Source organism: Gymnoscopelus microlampas, assembly GCF_963454915.1.
Source record: "Gymnoscopelus microlampas genome assembly, chromosome: 12".
Lineage (NCBI taxonomy): Eukaryota > Metazoa > Chordata > Actinopteri > Myctophiformes > Myctophidae > Gymnoscopelus > Gymnoscopelus microlampas.
In genome coordinates, this window is record NC_139949.1 from 30369119 (window position 1) to 30385825 (window position 16707).

Below are 16707 nucleotides of genomic sequence, written 5' to 3' on the forward strand. Positions count from 1 at the left end.
GAGTTGCTAACACCAGGCTATAATAGAAATTGCAAGTTCATCACCACCAATCTGCAGGTATAAGGCTAGCCAACCAAATATTCTTCAAAAACCACACATTACGATCCTCTACACTTTACAGGACATGTTAGTCTCATACAGTATATTTCTACATAGAAGGTCTCATTTATGTGAGTAGGCTATACTACACACAAAGCATTTCAGACAAGCGATTGTCTATACGGGTATACGAGGCAATAGAGAGAATGGGAATGAATATGAAGGTTAGCACTTTGGATTATGTTATTGCGAATGAATATGAAACAAAATGACATGGATACATCTGTAAAAGCAGTGTTAGTTGACCAAAAGTAAATGTTATCAAAAAGGCAAATTGGGGAGGGTGTGATTTTTGTCAAATTCATTATTTAAGCGCTACGTTAAGGGAATCAGTGAAACAAATCAAACCCTTTCTCAGATGCTTTATGAAATTAGAGCTGGGTAAGTTCTAAACGTACAGTATGTTTTTAAATATTTATAATATGCCACACAAGTTCTGAATCAAGTGCCTACAGTACAGATCAAAATACAAACCTTTCCACTTTCCATTCTCATATGCAACTCCTCTACACAGATGTCTTATGAGATAGTGAAACGGGTCATATCCATGTAATGAGCCAATCTACATCAAACTATAAACACAAGTTCACTTGTGCATTTTATTTTCATTTATAAAAGCCTGACATCTGGTGACAAAAACACACAATTTATATTATTGGAAGGCTATGTGCACAGACAGACATGTCATCTGGTCAACTTTCTCAATGTAAATTCTCTGAATCACTGCTAACTTGCTTGTAAATGCTTATTTTTTTACCATGTGCTGTTGCATTACTGGGACACTGGAACAAAAGCAAAGGGCAGGCAGTACCCAAGCACAGGCCACAAATCACTTGACCAATGTCATGAGCCTTTCACCACTTTACCACCTGAGAACCCTTTAACAGAGCTGGCAGACTCAGGTGGACCAATTAAAACCAAAGGGAGCCCAAAGATTAAGTCATGTCTAAAGATTAGAACAGTAAAGCAGCCAACTCTGAAACACAGCCCTTGTCGTGAACCTTTTAGCAACTTGTTTGGTAATTTAAACCTAGTTGTCAGTTTAGATCAATAAAAGTATTTTTCCAAATAATTTAACACATACACACACTGTTGCAGCTGACTACTTGCTCCAGTACAACAACCCAATGTATTAGACTGACCACTGCTTGAATGAGTCCACCACAGCCACACCTAAAGAAAATCCAACTGTCTTACAGTTTTGCCCTCTGTGCCGTAAAATACATTGTGCTTTGATTAATAAGAGTACATAATCTAGATATATAAATACAAATCTGTTTTATAGATGTACATTCATTTAGATTTCGGAATATAAGCTAATTTACATATCCTTTAATAAAATAGTTATTTCAGAATATAATGAGCAACTTCCCCCACTTGAGTTCATACGGTCAATGGCATTGAAGAGTAACATTTATCTTCTGTATCTTTCAAGAGCCTCCATCTTCCAACCATAAATCAAATATAGGTTAACCAGGTTATATTTCATCTGTACATGACTAATTATTCAACAAAAACGTGAAATATTTATGGCTTTTCTCTGTAAATCAGTGTCACAAATGTGCATCTATGTAGTCATTTCAGTTTGAGTGCCACATTTGATTGACTGGATATATTGTGTAGTACACTTATTGAAATGGACCTTCATGGATCTTAAACTCTTTTTTCCATAAGCTTGCTAGTTATTCAAACTTAAATGTTTCCTTGTGTAACCAGCTAACTGAAAGGTTTATGTTCCATATGATGTCACTGACATCAAAGTCCATATTACGGATGTTGTGGATTCAATTTAAGTGCACTTAATTGGCACAGGACATCATTCTTAACAAGAGAGGCAGTAATCGTTGTTGCACCTCTTCCTCAGCAGATTCCAAGTAAGACACACGAAGGGGGTACTAACTGACCCGTCTTAAAACCTTGCCCCTTCCCAACTCCAAGGCACTACTTCACAACTGTAAACTTGGCTGATTGGTTTAAAAACTAATGACAACCACGAAACCATCACTGCCAGAGCTCCTAGTGAATTGTTAGTTATGTTTGGGACGTAGATCATGGCACAAAACAGATATTTTACAGACAAAACACAGTCACTATAGGGAATAAATAAAAGTGAAAATTGATCCTGTGATTTGATGGCTCATGTGTGTGTGTGTGTAGTATATATGTATGTATGTATGTATGTATGTTACATATATATAATTTTTGGAAGACTACCCTTTTTGATAACTTGACCAAGATTCCTTTGACAATGTCCAGCACATTTCTATCATGGAGGTTTTGTTTTTTTGTGAGATTCAAACATCATGTTAACAATCTTTTAGCATTCATTTGTAGTATTCATGTAGCGAGAGTAAAATGTGTTACAGCCGTTGGGTCAACCGTGTACGTATACAATATTTTATATAAATGCTATTGCAGTAAGCAGACGTACTGCTTATTAAAAAAAAGCTACAATTAATTATTTCTCCAAAACAAAAACACTCAGTGGCTCAGTGGGCTAAAGTGCTTAAGTATACCATCATACCGGTGATGCGTCTTCAAATCTGGCTCACAAGCTTTGTTCGGTCATACCTTCCCATGTTAAGCCTCCCTACCTTCTTTAAAATGTCAAACAAAGCAGAAATAATAATTTAAACACGCAAACCGTGTGTACAGTATGAAAGGAGTCTTGGTTAGTGATCAATAAGTTAGGCTTCTAAAAATCATCATATTAACTATTTAAGCTTTCCCTTCAGTCCCAAAACGGACTCATACACACATTAGCAGGCAATATTGTGAACACTGGCAGGAAATAAATTAAGTCACAAGTTCCAACCTTGTTCTAAAAAGCGCCTGTTGTGACGAGTCCTGTCCTTTGTTACAGTACAGCAGAGACAAAGCTACTAGAACATTAGATATTTGCCAATACTGGCTCAATTTCCTGTCATCCCACTATTTCAGTAATCCCATTATAACAGCAACTCGTCTGCCGCTGTCCTATCAACAACTCTCGAGTCATACACACCAATGAATGAATCCGTAAGAACTAAAATACAGTACAGAGTTGACCACCTAAATATTGTGAATTTTGACATCAATCACTAGAATTCCAGTGATATGCTCACTCGGTTAAATTCTCAACCATGTACAATTTCCATTCCAAGCAAGATGCCAGTTTGTCCTCCACAGGTGTGATAATATCACAATCGTCACTACCACATTTTATGAAACTGAATACACAAACTCTCCTTGTCAAACAAAGACTGAACGAGAATAGCATATATTGCAATATAACGGCAAGATCATTACAGTAAAGAATGCCAGGAGGCTAATACCAATACAGAAAACACTACATATAAATATCAAATCTTTGTAGGTATTTTGTAAATCTAAGAGAACAAAAAGTTTAGATACAAGCCAGATGATTCATACGATTAATGATTTAATTTATACCACCAATAAAGAGGGGTAAAAAGCCTAAAGGAAGAGATCTCTCAGTATTGATTCTGAACATACAATACTGCATATTCTTATGAAACGTCATACTTTATTTGACATATAGTTTGTTTTATACAGAATTTTATTGTGGTGTTTGGTTATTCAATGCTTATAGTTGCAATGATGAAGTGTTGCAACACGCACTATTTGCCATAAAGGCCAGAAAGTACTGTACATGAAAGCAATATTTATTGGCATTTGATTTGTGTTCAGTACAGATAACTCAAAATGACTGATTTACAATAGGCTACACATTTTTTGTTTGTGACTCCCTTCTAATGAATCCTCTACCTTATTGCTCCCTGAAATGTGTTGAGCTCTATCCCAGAAAGTGCCCAAGGAACTTTGCACCAGGGGCTGGCCAGTGGCCACTATTGTACCGTTTGATGATGTCCATGTGTCCTATGGCAACACGCAGAACGGAGGCTTTATCAACAGGTCTGAAAGTGAGTCAAAGCTATTTATTTACAGCTCCATCTCAATGTAATGATAAGTAATGCTTCCCCCAAATGCACATAGTAGCCACAAAGGAATGTTTTAACTCCACAATTTGAAACTAAACAGTCACGACTGAACACAGGTCCACCGAGTTAAGTAAATAAAGATGAAAGTATATACAGTACAAATAAATTGGATACGTTAGACTTGATGCTCAATGGTCATTTTTCATGACTGGGAGAATGTATCAGGGGGAACTGAGAAGGACGCCAAATGATGAAGTGTGTCTTCAGGAGTTTAGGCTGGAATGGATTTAAAAGTTTGTACATGTTGGCGAGGGACAGAAACGGAGGGAATGTGGCAAGAGAAAGGCAGAGAGCAAACTGAGAGAATATGTGCGCATCTGTGTGCATGTGTTGACAGGAATTTGGGGGGTACTTCTCTCTCTCCACCACACATTGCTGGGTTTCCACACGGCCTACAGACAGCGGTGGTTCTCTCACCAATTCATGATGCAGTTTCTGTTCAGGGTCATGAAGTAGACTTGACTGCTGCCTCCAGACCGTACAGATGCAAAGAACACCTGAGGGGATGTAGCAAATTCAAAAACAAGACATGCAGTGTCACTACCATCTGTTCATAGAACCAGTTCAATTAGTCACCTTGTTATCCAAGATACAAGTACTGCATACAGTATGCATTCAGTGACTGTGCTTTTAAGCATGCTTGTGTCTACTACCTTGTCGTTTCTCTCACAAAGGAACTTAAGCCTCTGAGCTCTTTTGTGCATGAAGACCCCGTCCAGATGTCCCGTCTCCACAGCGCGGATCTCGATGGCCTTTTCACCCCAGCCCATGATCTGATTGGAGCAGATATGGGCTGCAGAACACACAGTGACATCAGTGCATAGCGACTGCCGATAGTTGCAGTTCATAATGTTTACACAGTAAAATCCTCAGTGACCTCCTGTTAAAGTTGCAATAATTTAAGGATTTTACTATGTAGTTTATGTCTACAATTTCTTAACCACTTAAGCCCTGTATACGTTGTATAACAAATAACCGAATTGTTTTCCCAAAATAGGGATGCCAGCCAGGGGTAACATGGTTAACATTAATCTTTAACCCATTAAGACCTGGGGTACATTCTACAAATGTCTTCTAAATCCTAACAGTTTTCTGAAAAACGTATGTTTCTATGTCAGTGGTTCTCAAACTTTTTAATATGCTATTTTTGAATACCCAAAGTATAAAATAATGGTTAAAGTGGCTAAATTCTTAAATTAAACGGATGCTTTCCCGGTTTTAATGGGTTAATTAAACTTGATTAAACTTAAAATTGAGATATTATCAAACATAACTGTCAGACAGTCTACATTTCCCAAAAGAAAATGCATATATTTAATTCAGTCTAACAAGAAGCAGGGATAAAACATATCCCCACCGTAAAATCTAAATGTGTGTGTACATGTGTGTGTTCAAAACCATACCGACAGAAGTTGGCATCTCGCCCCACTGCAACACCACATCTTTAATGATGCGCCCGTAGGTGTTGACATAGACGCCCTCGTCCTCGTAACACAGCAGCATCTCCATGCCATCCGAGCTGGGCAGGAACACGATTGCGTGGGGTGTCACTTGGCTCTGGATCTGTTAAGGGCGTAGCGAGGGGTGAGCTGGTTTACTCAACTCTAGGGTCGGTTGCTGCCACCATACCATGGCCGATAATTATGAGACTTACGTGAACAGGGATGTATATGTCGTAGTTGTTCCCAGAGTCCACGTCGATGGCGTGGAAGCCTGCGCTGGAGCCGTAGATGACCTTCAACCTCTGGCCCTCCTCCACTGTCAGGTCAACCAACAGAGGCCTGTGGGGAAGATCCCCAAATGACTGGTGGGAGAGAAGATGGTGGAGATGTGAGGCAGAAAGTGAACAGGGCTCTAATTCTGTGCTGGTTGACTGGCACTAATTAATTCAGCTTGGAGGGACTTACCTTGAAGGCCATGAATTTGTGATAAGGCTTGGGAGCCCAGGCGTATACTTCCACTGCGTTCTTCATAGCAATCACCAGGAACTTTATCCTCTCATATTTCACTAGATGGACAACAAGTAAGCCATTTGAAATAAGATACTCGCAATCAATAATTCACAGTGCCAACAAGGGCAAACACATTTATGAGAATTCATTGAGGAGTAGGTGGGTGGGTCATAACAATTACTAATAATGTTTTCCAATCACTCACCCACTTTATAGTGCACGCAGCCCTCCATCTCTCCTACAGTGGTCCAGCCCTGCTTTTTCTCCACCTCAGGATCATTGTGGAGGATCTTGTTCCTCAGCCAGGCCAGGTAGTACACACGTACTTTGTTCTTTTTACCTATGCACATAGGTAAAAAGGTAATGTATTACCAACACATTAGCAGGTAAAAAGGTAATGTATTACCAACACATTAGCAGGTTGATTGCAGAGGACAAGACACACAAGACAAAACAATACAAACCACCGTGACCCTTGAGGAGGATATCCATACATGAACCTTATGTGTTCATGTGTATCTAGAGTTCAGGCCGCTATCTCAACATAGAAACTCTGTGCTGCTACAGTATGAATGGAAATGTACATGTATTTTTATGGTGGAAACAATAAACTGAGGACAGTGAGAGGGAGGACATTTGTACACTTGTAGATGTTTTCTGTGCGCGTCACGATGCACATCCAAGTATAGATCAGGAATAATGACCTGAAATGGTGATGAGCAGGTTGAGACCCTCCAGGACGTCCATCTGTTGGAACCGGCGGGAGTTGATGAGAGGGTAGACCTTGCCCTGACCACTACGGTCCAGTAGCTTCAGACCGTTCTCTGTGCCCACCAACAGGTTCACACCTGGCCATGGAAACATTTTTATTTAATTTCATATGCTGTTTAGCCAGTAATGCTAATCATTTGCCTTCTCTCATTGACTGCATAACACAGTGATCCCTTAGTAGTTCATATTGTCCCTGGGTATTTCATATAGTCTCTGGGTATTAACAGTGTCAAGGCCACCTGTAATGTTTCTCTGACCCATGTTTTGTGTTCTGTGACATCTCTATCAAAAACATTTGAACACTGGGGTCTTGGCGTTTCTGAAAATGTGTATCGCAACGGGCTGTCTGTTTTCCTGCTCCTGTGTGATGTCACACAGGAGCTGCTTGTACTAATCCCACCCACCACGGAGAGAAAATCTCTGTTTTGTTTTTGAGCACCACAATCTCAAACCCATGATTTTTTATTTTTGTTTGTTTATCTGTGTATATAAAAATATACATTTCTAAACTAATCTCACCCGCCTTGGTGTAACCAGCACCAGTGAGACACAATCTGTTTATGTTTAATGATGAAACTAAGAAAACTGCCGGCAAACCGGAACTAGCTAGAATCACTAGTTCCCTCCCATTAGCCAATTTTAATATAGGATACATACATTTTGTTTTAATCTTAATTTATGTTTTTATGTGATAATAACTTCTATTTTCATACTGTTGTAGGTCTTGTCACATTTGATCTTTGCATATTGTGTTTCTTTTCTATTGTTGCAGAATGTAGCACATTATCAAATGTGTACAATAAAATGTACTTTAAAATGCATTTCAGCTCAGAAAAGAGAGTTGTTGTAAAGGGATATTACAGTACAGTCTCACCCCAGAGAGCAGCACACAGTATTTCAGAGTTGAACCTCTTCTTGTATTTGCGGATCTCAGGAGTGTCGCTGTGGGGGCGCGTGTTGGTGGGGTTCACGTTAACCATGGAGCCTTTTCTGACCTCCATCTTCAGCTGGTCAAACCTGGAACCCAAACCTGCAGAGCGCCATGTTAACGGACACATTAGAGAGAGGAACAGGACAAACAAGACATTTTTACTTCCTCTGATGTTCTCGTTTCAATCTGGAGCCCTATACAGTGAGTGTATGTCGAGGCGGTCATTGTCTTTATTTTTGTTCAAAGGTTTCTTTACTATTATTATTTTTCATCCCATTATGTGGGTATTTTTGGACACATAACTGACATTGATTGCCAGTTGGACGTTCCCATTACAACTTTATTTCTGCTTTTGTTTTCCTTACAATATCCCCTTTCCTGCTTTTGGTTCCCTAACTACATTCCTTTTTTAAAGGGACAATATCTCAAGCAACTCACCACCAACAGGCATGCTATCCCCTGTGCCCCCAGGTGATTGGTACATGCCAAGATCCACAAAGGTAGTGAAGGAGGACTTGCCAGAAGATGCCTTGACCAAACCTCTGGACTGATACTGGTTGAGAAAAAAAAGTGACATTTATTATTCCAGTCTTATCTGGTTCAAATATCACAATGCAGTTTCAATCTAAATGTAAATACATTAATCATAAAGGTTTGATGATTATCTTTCTGGTACATGCAATGTGGTACAATAGCTTTCTCATCCAATCCGACCATGATAAATTAATAATGAAAAGGGCAGATTGTGAACTTACATCATACACAGAGTCTTTCCCAGGGGAGGAGTGTGTAGCTGAGTCAGTGGGGGAGTGGGAGGGCTGTACGACATCAGGCAGGTTTGTGTATCCATTGTGACTCCGTTTCTCTGGTGTCTGTCAGGAAAAGAGACTTTTTAACAAAGCTGCCCTGTTGCACATTGGACAAATAATCTTAGCTAGACCTGTGATTGCAAATCATCTATCAGATCAATAATACATTTACTGGAGTGATATTTTACAGCATCCATTACACTGAAATCAGGACCTTATCATATCATACCTTACGAGTAGGGTAGTGTAACTCAACTGCATAACTTCACAAAATGTGATCCTCAAAACAGTAAAATGAATTAGCTAATCTATAGGGCTATATAATCATGAGATTTATATGGGTACACTGATGCAGGAAAAAACAAAATGTTTGGAGCAGGGGAGTCTGGTGCAACGCTCAGGTCCTGGACCTGGTGAGACGGAGGAGGAGCCCGGCCAGGAGGCCAATCCACAGAGCCTAGTCCCTCCACGTGTCAGAGCCTCTCCTCTCCCCCAGTCCCGGCAGAGTAGTTCCGGAGAAGCGGATTGAGTGCCCCTGACTTACCCTAAGAGGACTGACCGTGGGTAGCTACTGAGACGTAAGTCAGGGCTTGATCAACCCCGGCTGCGTCACCTGGGCGAGGGTGTATGTTGCAAGACCCGAAACACCCGTTGACCCCAGGTTACAACACTGATGATACGTCCTAGGTGCGTCCATGGGATGTTTTTTCGTTATTGTCTATGTATGTATGAATGGATAAATCATTATATCTTGGTCAAAATGTAAAATCTCTGCATCTGTAACTTTCCTATCCTATCCCAGACCTGTCTCTTGAGGCAGTGTACTAAGTACTGTAATATTGTTGGTAATGTTCTCAATGTAAACCAAGAACATTTTAACAGAAAGCAGGGGCCTACTAATGATACAGAGTGCGATTTTGCTCCAGTGATGACCATTTTGCTGATTCATTTGGGGGAATGGATTCATATCATTACTAGTTAAGTGGCTATGAGCTAATGGATGTATAGACTTATTTCTTACTGTAGATAAATACTTTTTTATAATTATGCATGGTTAGGTACAAAAGGCAAAGAGTAGCAGGTTTATAATGCACTGAAACTAAAGCTTGATCATAATGAAGGCCGTCAATAACTACAATAAATATCATAGTCCAGTCATTGAGATCAGTAGGTTCACCAATGACCTGCTTGCTTTTATATTGGGAGAGTACGTCTGCTTTTAATTAACTTCTGTTACTTACTGCCTCAGCTGCTCTCAATAGGAAAAATATAAACTTTTCAAATTGAACAGGGAAAACCATTTTAAATGCACTATAACGGTGCGCTCATAGAACAGCAACCATAGCTGAATAGGTAGGGGGCCTCTCTGAACATTCAGCTGTGGCCGTTGTTCTATGAGGTTCTGGAAATAAGAAGGCCCCCGGTTTACCCCATGGCCACGGTCTGTGTGTCGAAGTGTCCCTGTGCAAGACACTTAACTACTAACTGCTCCCTGGGCACTGCATTAATAGGATGGGTTAAATGCGGAGGACAAATTTCACGTATGTGACAAAAATCCCCCCACTCCCGTCAGGAAATCTGATCAGAAAACTTTACAAAAACATTAGTTTGCCTGAAGAAGACCTAGTTTGTGGACAAAATACTGTATTTTTGTCTTGAGTGAAATGGGGACATTTTTTTAATGTGTTCTGTATTTTTGAGCATATAGCGTTATCCCTTTCTTTAGCTTTTGATTAAACATGTGCTTTATTAAAGTAAATGCTACATTGAGTTGGGTTGTGACAAGCTTGGATGGATATTTCTAGCTCATTGCTGGAAAGGTTTGTACACCCTTGGTCTAATGGATGCATTTCAATTCTCTGTGAGCATGACTCACCCTCTGTACCAGCATGGTCTGGTCCCCGTAGCCTCCTGCTTGTTCCACTTCCCCCCCCTCGCCTTCCTCCTCATGAACCACCATGGTGTTGACAGAGTCTGTGTCTGCATCCCTGTTACTGAAATAAAACAGCAGGGCAGGAAATGAAGGGGGAAAGACAGCCAAAAAGAGAAAAAGGAAGGATGCAGAGTAATGCAAAAACATAATTATAAAAATACTAGTAAGGGCTGGGTGACATAATGTAATCCCACATACACACTCAAGATTTGGAAGTCATTGATTTTTTCAATCAATACGTTATTTTGACCAAGCGACACAGCCGTACAACAAAGTATAAAATAGGCTTAAGTTTGTTAGACTGACCGGTCTGTGGGGCTCTCCTCCTCCTCTGCTCCTTCTCCACTCTCACTCTCCTCGCTGCTCTCACTGCTGTCTGAAGAGGAGGAGTAGTCGTTGGCTTTCACTGGGGGTCTCGGCTGCTCCTCAATGCGCTCCTTGGCGTACAGGCCATGGTCCTGAGCACACATACACACACGTGATTGGGGTGTGTGTCAGTATGTGCTGCACCACTTATTGCTATGAGAATGTTGTGCAACGAGTCACAATGCAATTGTGATATTTCACAGTAACGACAGCTCATAAACGTATAAAAAAAGAGGAGGAAATGACGGGAAGAATGACCTAGAAGTAGCCCGTTTCTCTTTCTTTGACCTAGGCAAGAAACTTGTTCCAAGGTGTTGTGACAAGCAAAGGATCTTCCACCAGCAAATGTTCTTGAGAAAAGTGCAGATCGTAGTTAATAACTTTGTCACACAACCATCTTGACAAATGCTGCTTGACAAAAGAATTTAGATGCAACCATTATTTTATTTTATTTTTTTAAGCTGACAATGCGTCATTCTAGTTGAACGACATTTGTCAAAACAGCCATGTGAAAACGTATAAATTTAGCCTTTAGAGCACCACGTGGTTGAACTGTAAAGTTGGGGAGGTTTATTATGGGATGGAACTCTATGGAGTGCAAAAACTGATGTGGTGTTAAGTAGACAGAGACAAATGCACAGAAAATATGTTTTCCCCAAATAAATTGATGGAGATGGCGTAAAGCATGCAGACCCCACTGCATGCACATGGACTACTGCAGGCTTCTACAGGTTCAAGGCAGCCTTGCTCACAGACAGGGCAAGGGCATTGCACAACACATAGTAACACTAAGGCTTTTTTCAGACTGCAGGGAAATCCCATTTGTTTCTCAAATCCGATCTCTAGGACTGACTGTCCACACTATTGTTTGCTAGTGATCAGATCGGATTTGTGTATTCAGACATTGTCGACCTATCTGCATTGGTTGCTGTGGTAACGACATGCTGTTGGTGTAAGAAATACTTAACTTACACTTTGTCGAACAACGGTGTGGCTTACAAAAATAGCAGATCTATAAGCTTGTAGATCAGCTATTTTCGCCGAGTGCGAGTGTCCTGACTGAGACACATCTTTAGAAATCAGATTAGAATCACATTTCAAACCACCTAGGAATGTGGTTCAAATCCGTTTCCATTTTTATTTGTTTTTTTGCTGTTCAGACATCTGGATAAGCGAGATAGGCCAAAAATCGGATTTGGACTGCCAGTCGTAACATAAGCATTGGTACTAACCTCTCCTATAGCTCTCTTGTAACTCTGTGCATCAAAGGGGCCAGTGTTGTGAAAGGACAAGAACATTAAGGGAATTTGCAAAGTAAAAAAGTAGAAAGAGAGGGTTACGTGAAGAGGTGACATGTTGAAAAAGAGAAAATCTTAAGTTAATGCTTGTGTCAATTATCAAAGAAAAGCAGGTATAGAATATGCAAAATTAAGCAAGGACATTGGCCCTCATTTAACAACGTGTTGTAGACCAAATAATGGGCGTACGGCGAGATCACCGCAGTTTTCGGCATTTATCAATCTATAGTGACTTTGACTTCAGTGTACGGCCCGCTCAGATCTCACGTCAGGTCTGAGGGCGTGTAGACTTTAGCTAAACCCGTTTGTTCCATTGTAGACATGCGGAGCAGCATTGTCTGACCATCTGACAGGCATCTAAACATATGCATTCACTCGAAAAAAAAGGCATACATCAACGATGTGTCATATGAAATTGGTAGGATATTTCCAAGAGTACAAGCAATTAAAAACAATATAACATATTTACAATGTTACAAGTTAGACGCTTAATCATTCAGCCATTTAAACAGTGGTTTACTGGCTCTGTGTTGAGACATATGAGCGCATATATGCGAGAGGATTTTGGGGACAGCTCCGCTGGAATATTTTCATGGAAAAGTCTACCCACTGGCCAGCGCAAGTGATCTTCATTGTGGATTTTGGCCACGTGAGCGCAGCGGGAGATTGGAGGTAACCAGCCCACCACACACCTGCCTTCATCCATTAATGTTTACACATTCCTCAATCACTCCATAAACATATAAATTATGCTGACAGCCCCAGGCTATCTATCTCTCACAAACGTGGTGTGACGGCCTGACGGACCGCAGGAGTGCTTTATTTAGCTAAACAGCAGTGTACGTGTCTCCACTCAGCTGGGCGCTGCTTGGGGGTTAAAATCATGATGATGTGAATGGTGTCATTCAACAACATAGGCCTATGGCAAACTAGCCTGGCGTAGCTAGACTATATCACTGCGTGGATATGAGTCTGGTGCTTCCATGAGGACGTTTTGTTTCCCAAGGGGCGGGATCAAAACAATAGCCCTCGACGAAATTGGTTAGACCTACAACCAACTACAGTCGCCCATATTCGAATACTGGGCCCTGATTGGTGCCCCACGTCTTCTGGGAGAGGAAATGGATTCTCTATGGAGCGGTGCCAGACCCAAATCGCAGAGTGCATTTTTTTTTTGCACTCGCAGATTCGTCTGGTCCCAGGCTAATGGCATATTTAACGCATGATTCAGTTTTTTGTTTAGAATATCTTTATGGCAAAAAATAAATAAAAGATACAATCTTTTTCTATTTTTTCTTCTCCAGACCACATTCTTTTGACATAGTGTGACATATAGTTGACTGGACTTGCGCTGTTACGAATGCGGTCGTATTTTAGTTATATTTTCTTACTGGATGTGTCTGTATCAGGTTTTGGGTCAGAGTATGCAAAAAACACACATATGATAGGCGTGTGTGCTGTGTAGCTGTGTGTGAATCCACAGAGATGTTTGGTCGGGTAACTTCACATGTCGAAAAATAGGTGGGGCGGGGCTCCGCTGTCCACAACAGCGGACAAATCTCACGCTAGAATTGACAGGGTACACCTATTTTGATAAATCTCACGTGGGCGTAAGCTACTTCCTGGGCTAAAATTTAATCTGGTTTGTACACTCCATTGATAAATGAGGGCCATTATATCTACACAGAAGCTGGATCCATAGAGAAATCCAGAGAGTTTATCAACTCTGAAAGTTAAAAAATGTGAAGTGTACTGTGGCCATATCTAACCTAATTGTAATGCTGAGGAATAAAGATCAAACAGAGAATAATAAATGACAAACTTACAGCAGGACGACTGGGACGAGAGGAAGTGCGAGACTCCCCTGGCTTGTGACGGCCATCATGGGATAGGATTGGAGGAGAGTCCATTTTAGAGGAACCTGAAAATGGCATCATCATAACAGTTGTACTTATTAAATGTGACTCACTTCAAGAGACCCGTTTCAAGAGTGCAACAGAATGAGGGACAAAGGGACTCACTGAGGATGCGGTGTCTCTCCAGAGAGCCAGTCTGAGGCATATTAGACACAATGCTCATGTTATCTCCTCTCTCCCAGCGGTCATTGCGGCTGAGATCTGGATTGCTGCCACAGGTAACAACATCAGCAATCTTATCTCAGCATCAGATATGCCAACACTTAAGTATTAAGCTTGAGACGATTTATCTGACCAAGCCACTGATCTGTATGTATTACCTGGCTCTCACTGGATGCCTTATGCCAGAAGTAAGGTTGGTGTTGAGGGCTGTGGCAATGGATGCTGTCCTCTGGGGGATCTGAGAAAAACATCAGAGACTAACAATGTCATTTATCAGTTCTATTCTTCTATTTTACTTAACAGACAGCCCAGGAAAGCTTTATGCATACATCATGTTTTAGATTTCACATCTTCACCAACTGGAGAAAAATAAATATAAATGATCACATTCCTTCAACTCTCTAGTAGATGGCCTCACCTTGGGTGGCATTTCAGACTCTGGCAGGCGGATCCAGGGGCCACGGTCCTCCCCGATTGGGTGTGCCTGTGGAGCGGGGATCTCAGAGGTGGGGTCCGAGTTTTGGCGGACCAGCTCCCGGGAGTGGATGGGGCGGGGAGAGGGGTTAAGGGAGGGATCCTGAGTGGGGAATGCGGACATGGTCTTAGTGGGCTGATCACAGAGCGACTGGGAGCGAGGGACAGGGGCAGCATAGGGCTTCAGTGGGACCAAGTGCGCCATCTGGAACTGCAGAGGGCAGTTCAAACAGCAGCAGCAAACCCAGGAAGGGTGGAGGGGCAGAGTTGAAGGGAAAAAAAGGGGGCAGGAAGGTGCAATGAAGCAGTAGAGAGGAATGTAAGTGCATGGTTGTATGTATTAAGATCAGATGTGTGGGAGTGCATGAAGAGGTCAGTGAAGAGGGAAGGGAAGAAAGAAGAAGAAGAACAACAAGGAGTAAATAGAGATAATACTGATAAATACAGTTTTAAGTTCATGCAGATCCAAGACACAGAGACAAGAATGGCTTCAGCATCATCAGCTTCCTCGATCTCCATAAAAAATCTTTAGTCTGTTCATGCTGTACTATTTATCCCCACACTACACCGATTAGTAAAAAAAAAAATAATAATACATTTCATGGACTTGAAATATTATATATTTTTTTATTTAACAAAAGGTACAATTGTGTGTGTGTGTGTGTGTGTGTGTGTGTGTGTGTGTGTGTGTGTGTGTGTGTGTGTGTGTGTGTGTGTGTGTGTGTGTGTGTGTGTGTGTGTGTGTGTGTGTGTGTGTGTGTGCGTGTGCGCGTGCGCGTGTGCGTGTATATTAGGGGTGTCACGATTCACCTAATCTCTCAAGACAGATTCAGAGCTTTGCACCGGGCCTGTGAATGATCCAAGCAAATAGAGTACCGAAGAAGAAGAGTACACCCAGAAATCACGCGATATTCAATACGGTTATTAGGCCTATCATTATTAATTACTAGGTTATTGTGCCTTGAAAAGAAAAACAGTTGTTTCTCAATAACTAACTTTTATTTGAATAATAACAAATTATCATAACAAATGAGAATCTAGAATAATAAAATGCTTAACATATTAATAATTAAACTTTGTGTTTAACGCTAACAACTGTCATTGATATTTTCCGATGAGTTAAAATTCTTTGAAACGTTAAGATTTCGTCCCATTCCAAGTGGCTATGACTGCCTTCCCAAGTTTGCGGGCCATGAGTAGGCAACACGGGGTTCCACGACCAACAGGTCGAATGATGTGGGAGTTTGGTATTGTTGGCCGTTATCTTTTTACCGGACAGATGGGGAAATGAGAGGTAATGCAGATGGGATGCTACAATGCAACACTACCAGTGGCTTCTCTCTCGTCAACTTGTCCGACAGCTAAATTTTCCCCCGTCGGAAGCACACATGCGCGGAATGCACAGAAAAACAGCAGTGCCTCGTAGCTTCCCTCGGACGTGAGCATGCGCAGGAGTAACATAATGAAATAACGCAAGGCGGCTTGTAATTTCGATACTGTATCGAACGTCAATTTCAATTCATTTTCGTTAATGTCGAGTATCGTGACACGCGTACACACACACACACACACACACAGTACATGTATACACTATCCTTTTTAAATTCTTCTTATTAATATTATTTGGCTGTGGTCCATGTACCACTCCTTGTAAAACAGTGCTGTAGTTCATAACATCTAGTTTGGCTTTAAAAGCATGCTGTATCACGCTCATACAAACACGCACCTTGCCCTGTCCCCCTTGAGGCTCAACAGGACGCTGCATCGGCGGCGTTTGAGCAGACTGAACGCCTCCTGATTGGCTGACGGAGTCAGAGCGTGATTGTATGGCAGTGTCAGAGACAGTGGTGCAGATTTTGGGTGAGCCCTGCCTGTTGAGTTTACTGCGCTCCTCCACCTAAACAGAAAACCACAGCAACATGGAGCATGCATTAACCTAACTGTCAGACGGCGTAGCTTCATAGTGTGTCCAATAATGGATTGTATACACATGGC

At 41.3% G+C, this 16707-nt stretch overlaps 1 protein-coding gene across 4 annotated transcripts in view; it reads right to left on the reverse strand.

Annotated features, from left to right (window-relative positions):
* Positions 1-1122: 1122 nt before the first annotated feature.
* Positions 1123-16707, reverse strand: part of mink1 (misshapen-like kinase 1) — a 31019-nt gene continuing 15434 nt past the window's right edge. For 2 of the 4 annotated variants that reach the window (XM_084074682.1, XM_084074683.1), the window contains 18 exons: positions 16439-16609; positions 14657-14923; positions 14397-14476; positions 14182-14285; positions 13987-14081; positions 12095-12118; positions 10803-10954; positions 10440-10557; positions 8510-8626; positions 8193-8307; positions 7698-7853; positions 6757-6900; positions 6258-6392; positions 6008-6108; positions 5755-5904; positions 5504-5663; positions 4754-4893; positions 1123-4597 (listed from right to left, as the gene is read on the reverse strand). In XM_084074682.1, the coding sequence (XP_083930808.1) occupies positions 4514-4597; positions 4754-4893; positions 5504-5663; positions 5755-5904; positions 6008-6108; positions 6258-6392; positions 6757-6900; positions 7698-7853; positions 8193-8307; positions 8510-8626; positions 10440-10557; positions 10803-10954; positions 12095-12118; positions 13987-14081; positions 14182-14285; positions 14397-14476; positions 14657-14923; positions 16439-16609 (2313 nt within the window). In that variant the 3' untranslated portion in view covers positions 1123-4513. Of the gene's footprint in view, positions 4598-4753; positions 4894-5503; positions 5664-5754; positions 5905-6007; positions 6109-6257; positions 6393-6756; positions 6901-7697; positions 7854-8192; positions 8308-8509; positions 8627-10439; positions 10558-10802; positions 10955-12094; positions 12119-13986; positions 14082-14181; positions 14286-14396; positions 14477-14656; positions 14924-16438; positions 16610-16707 lie in introns of those variants that run through there. The other 2 variants (XM_084074684.1, XR_014601986.1) reach the window with 2 other exon arrangements.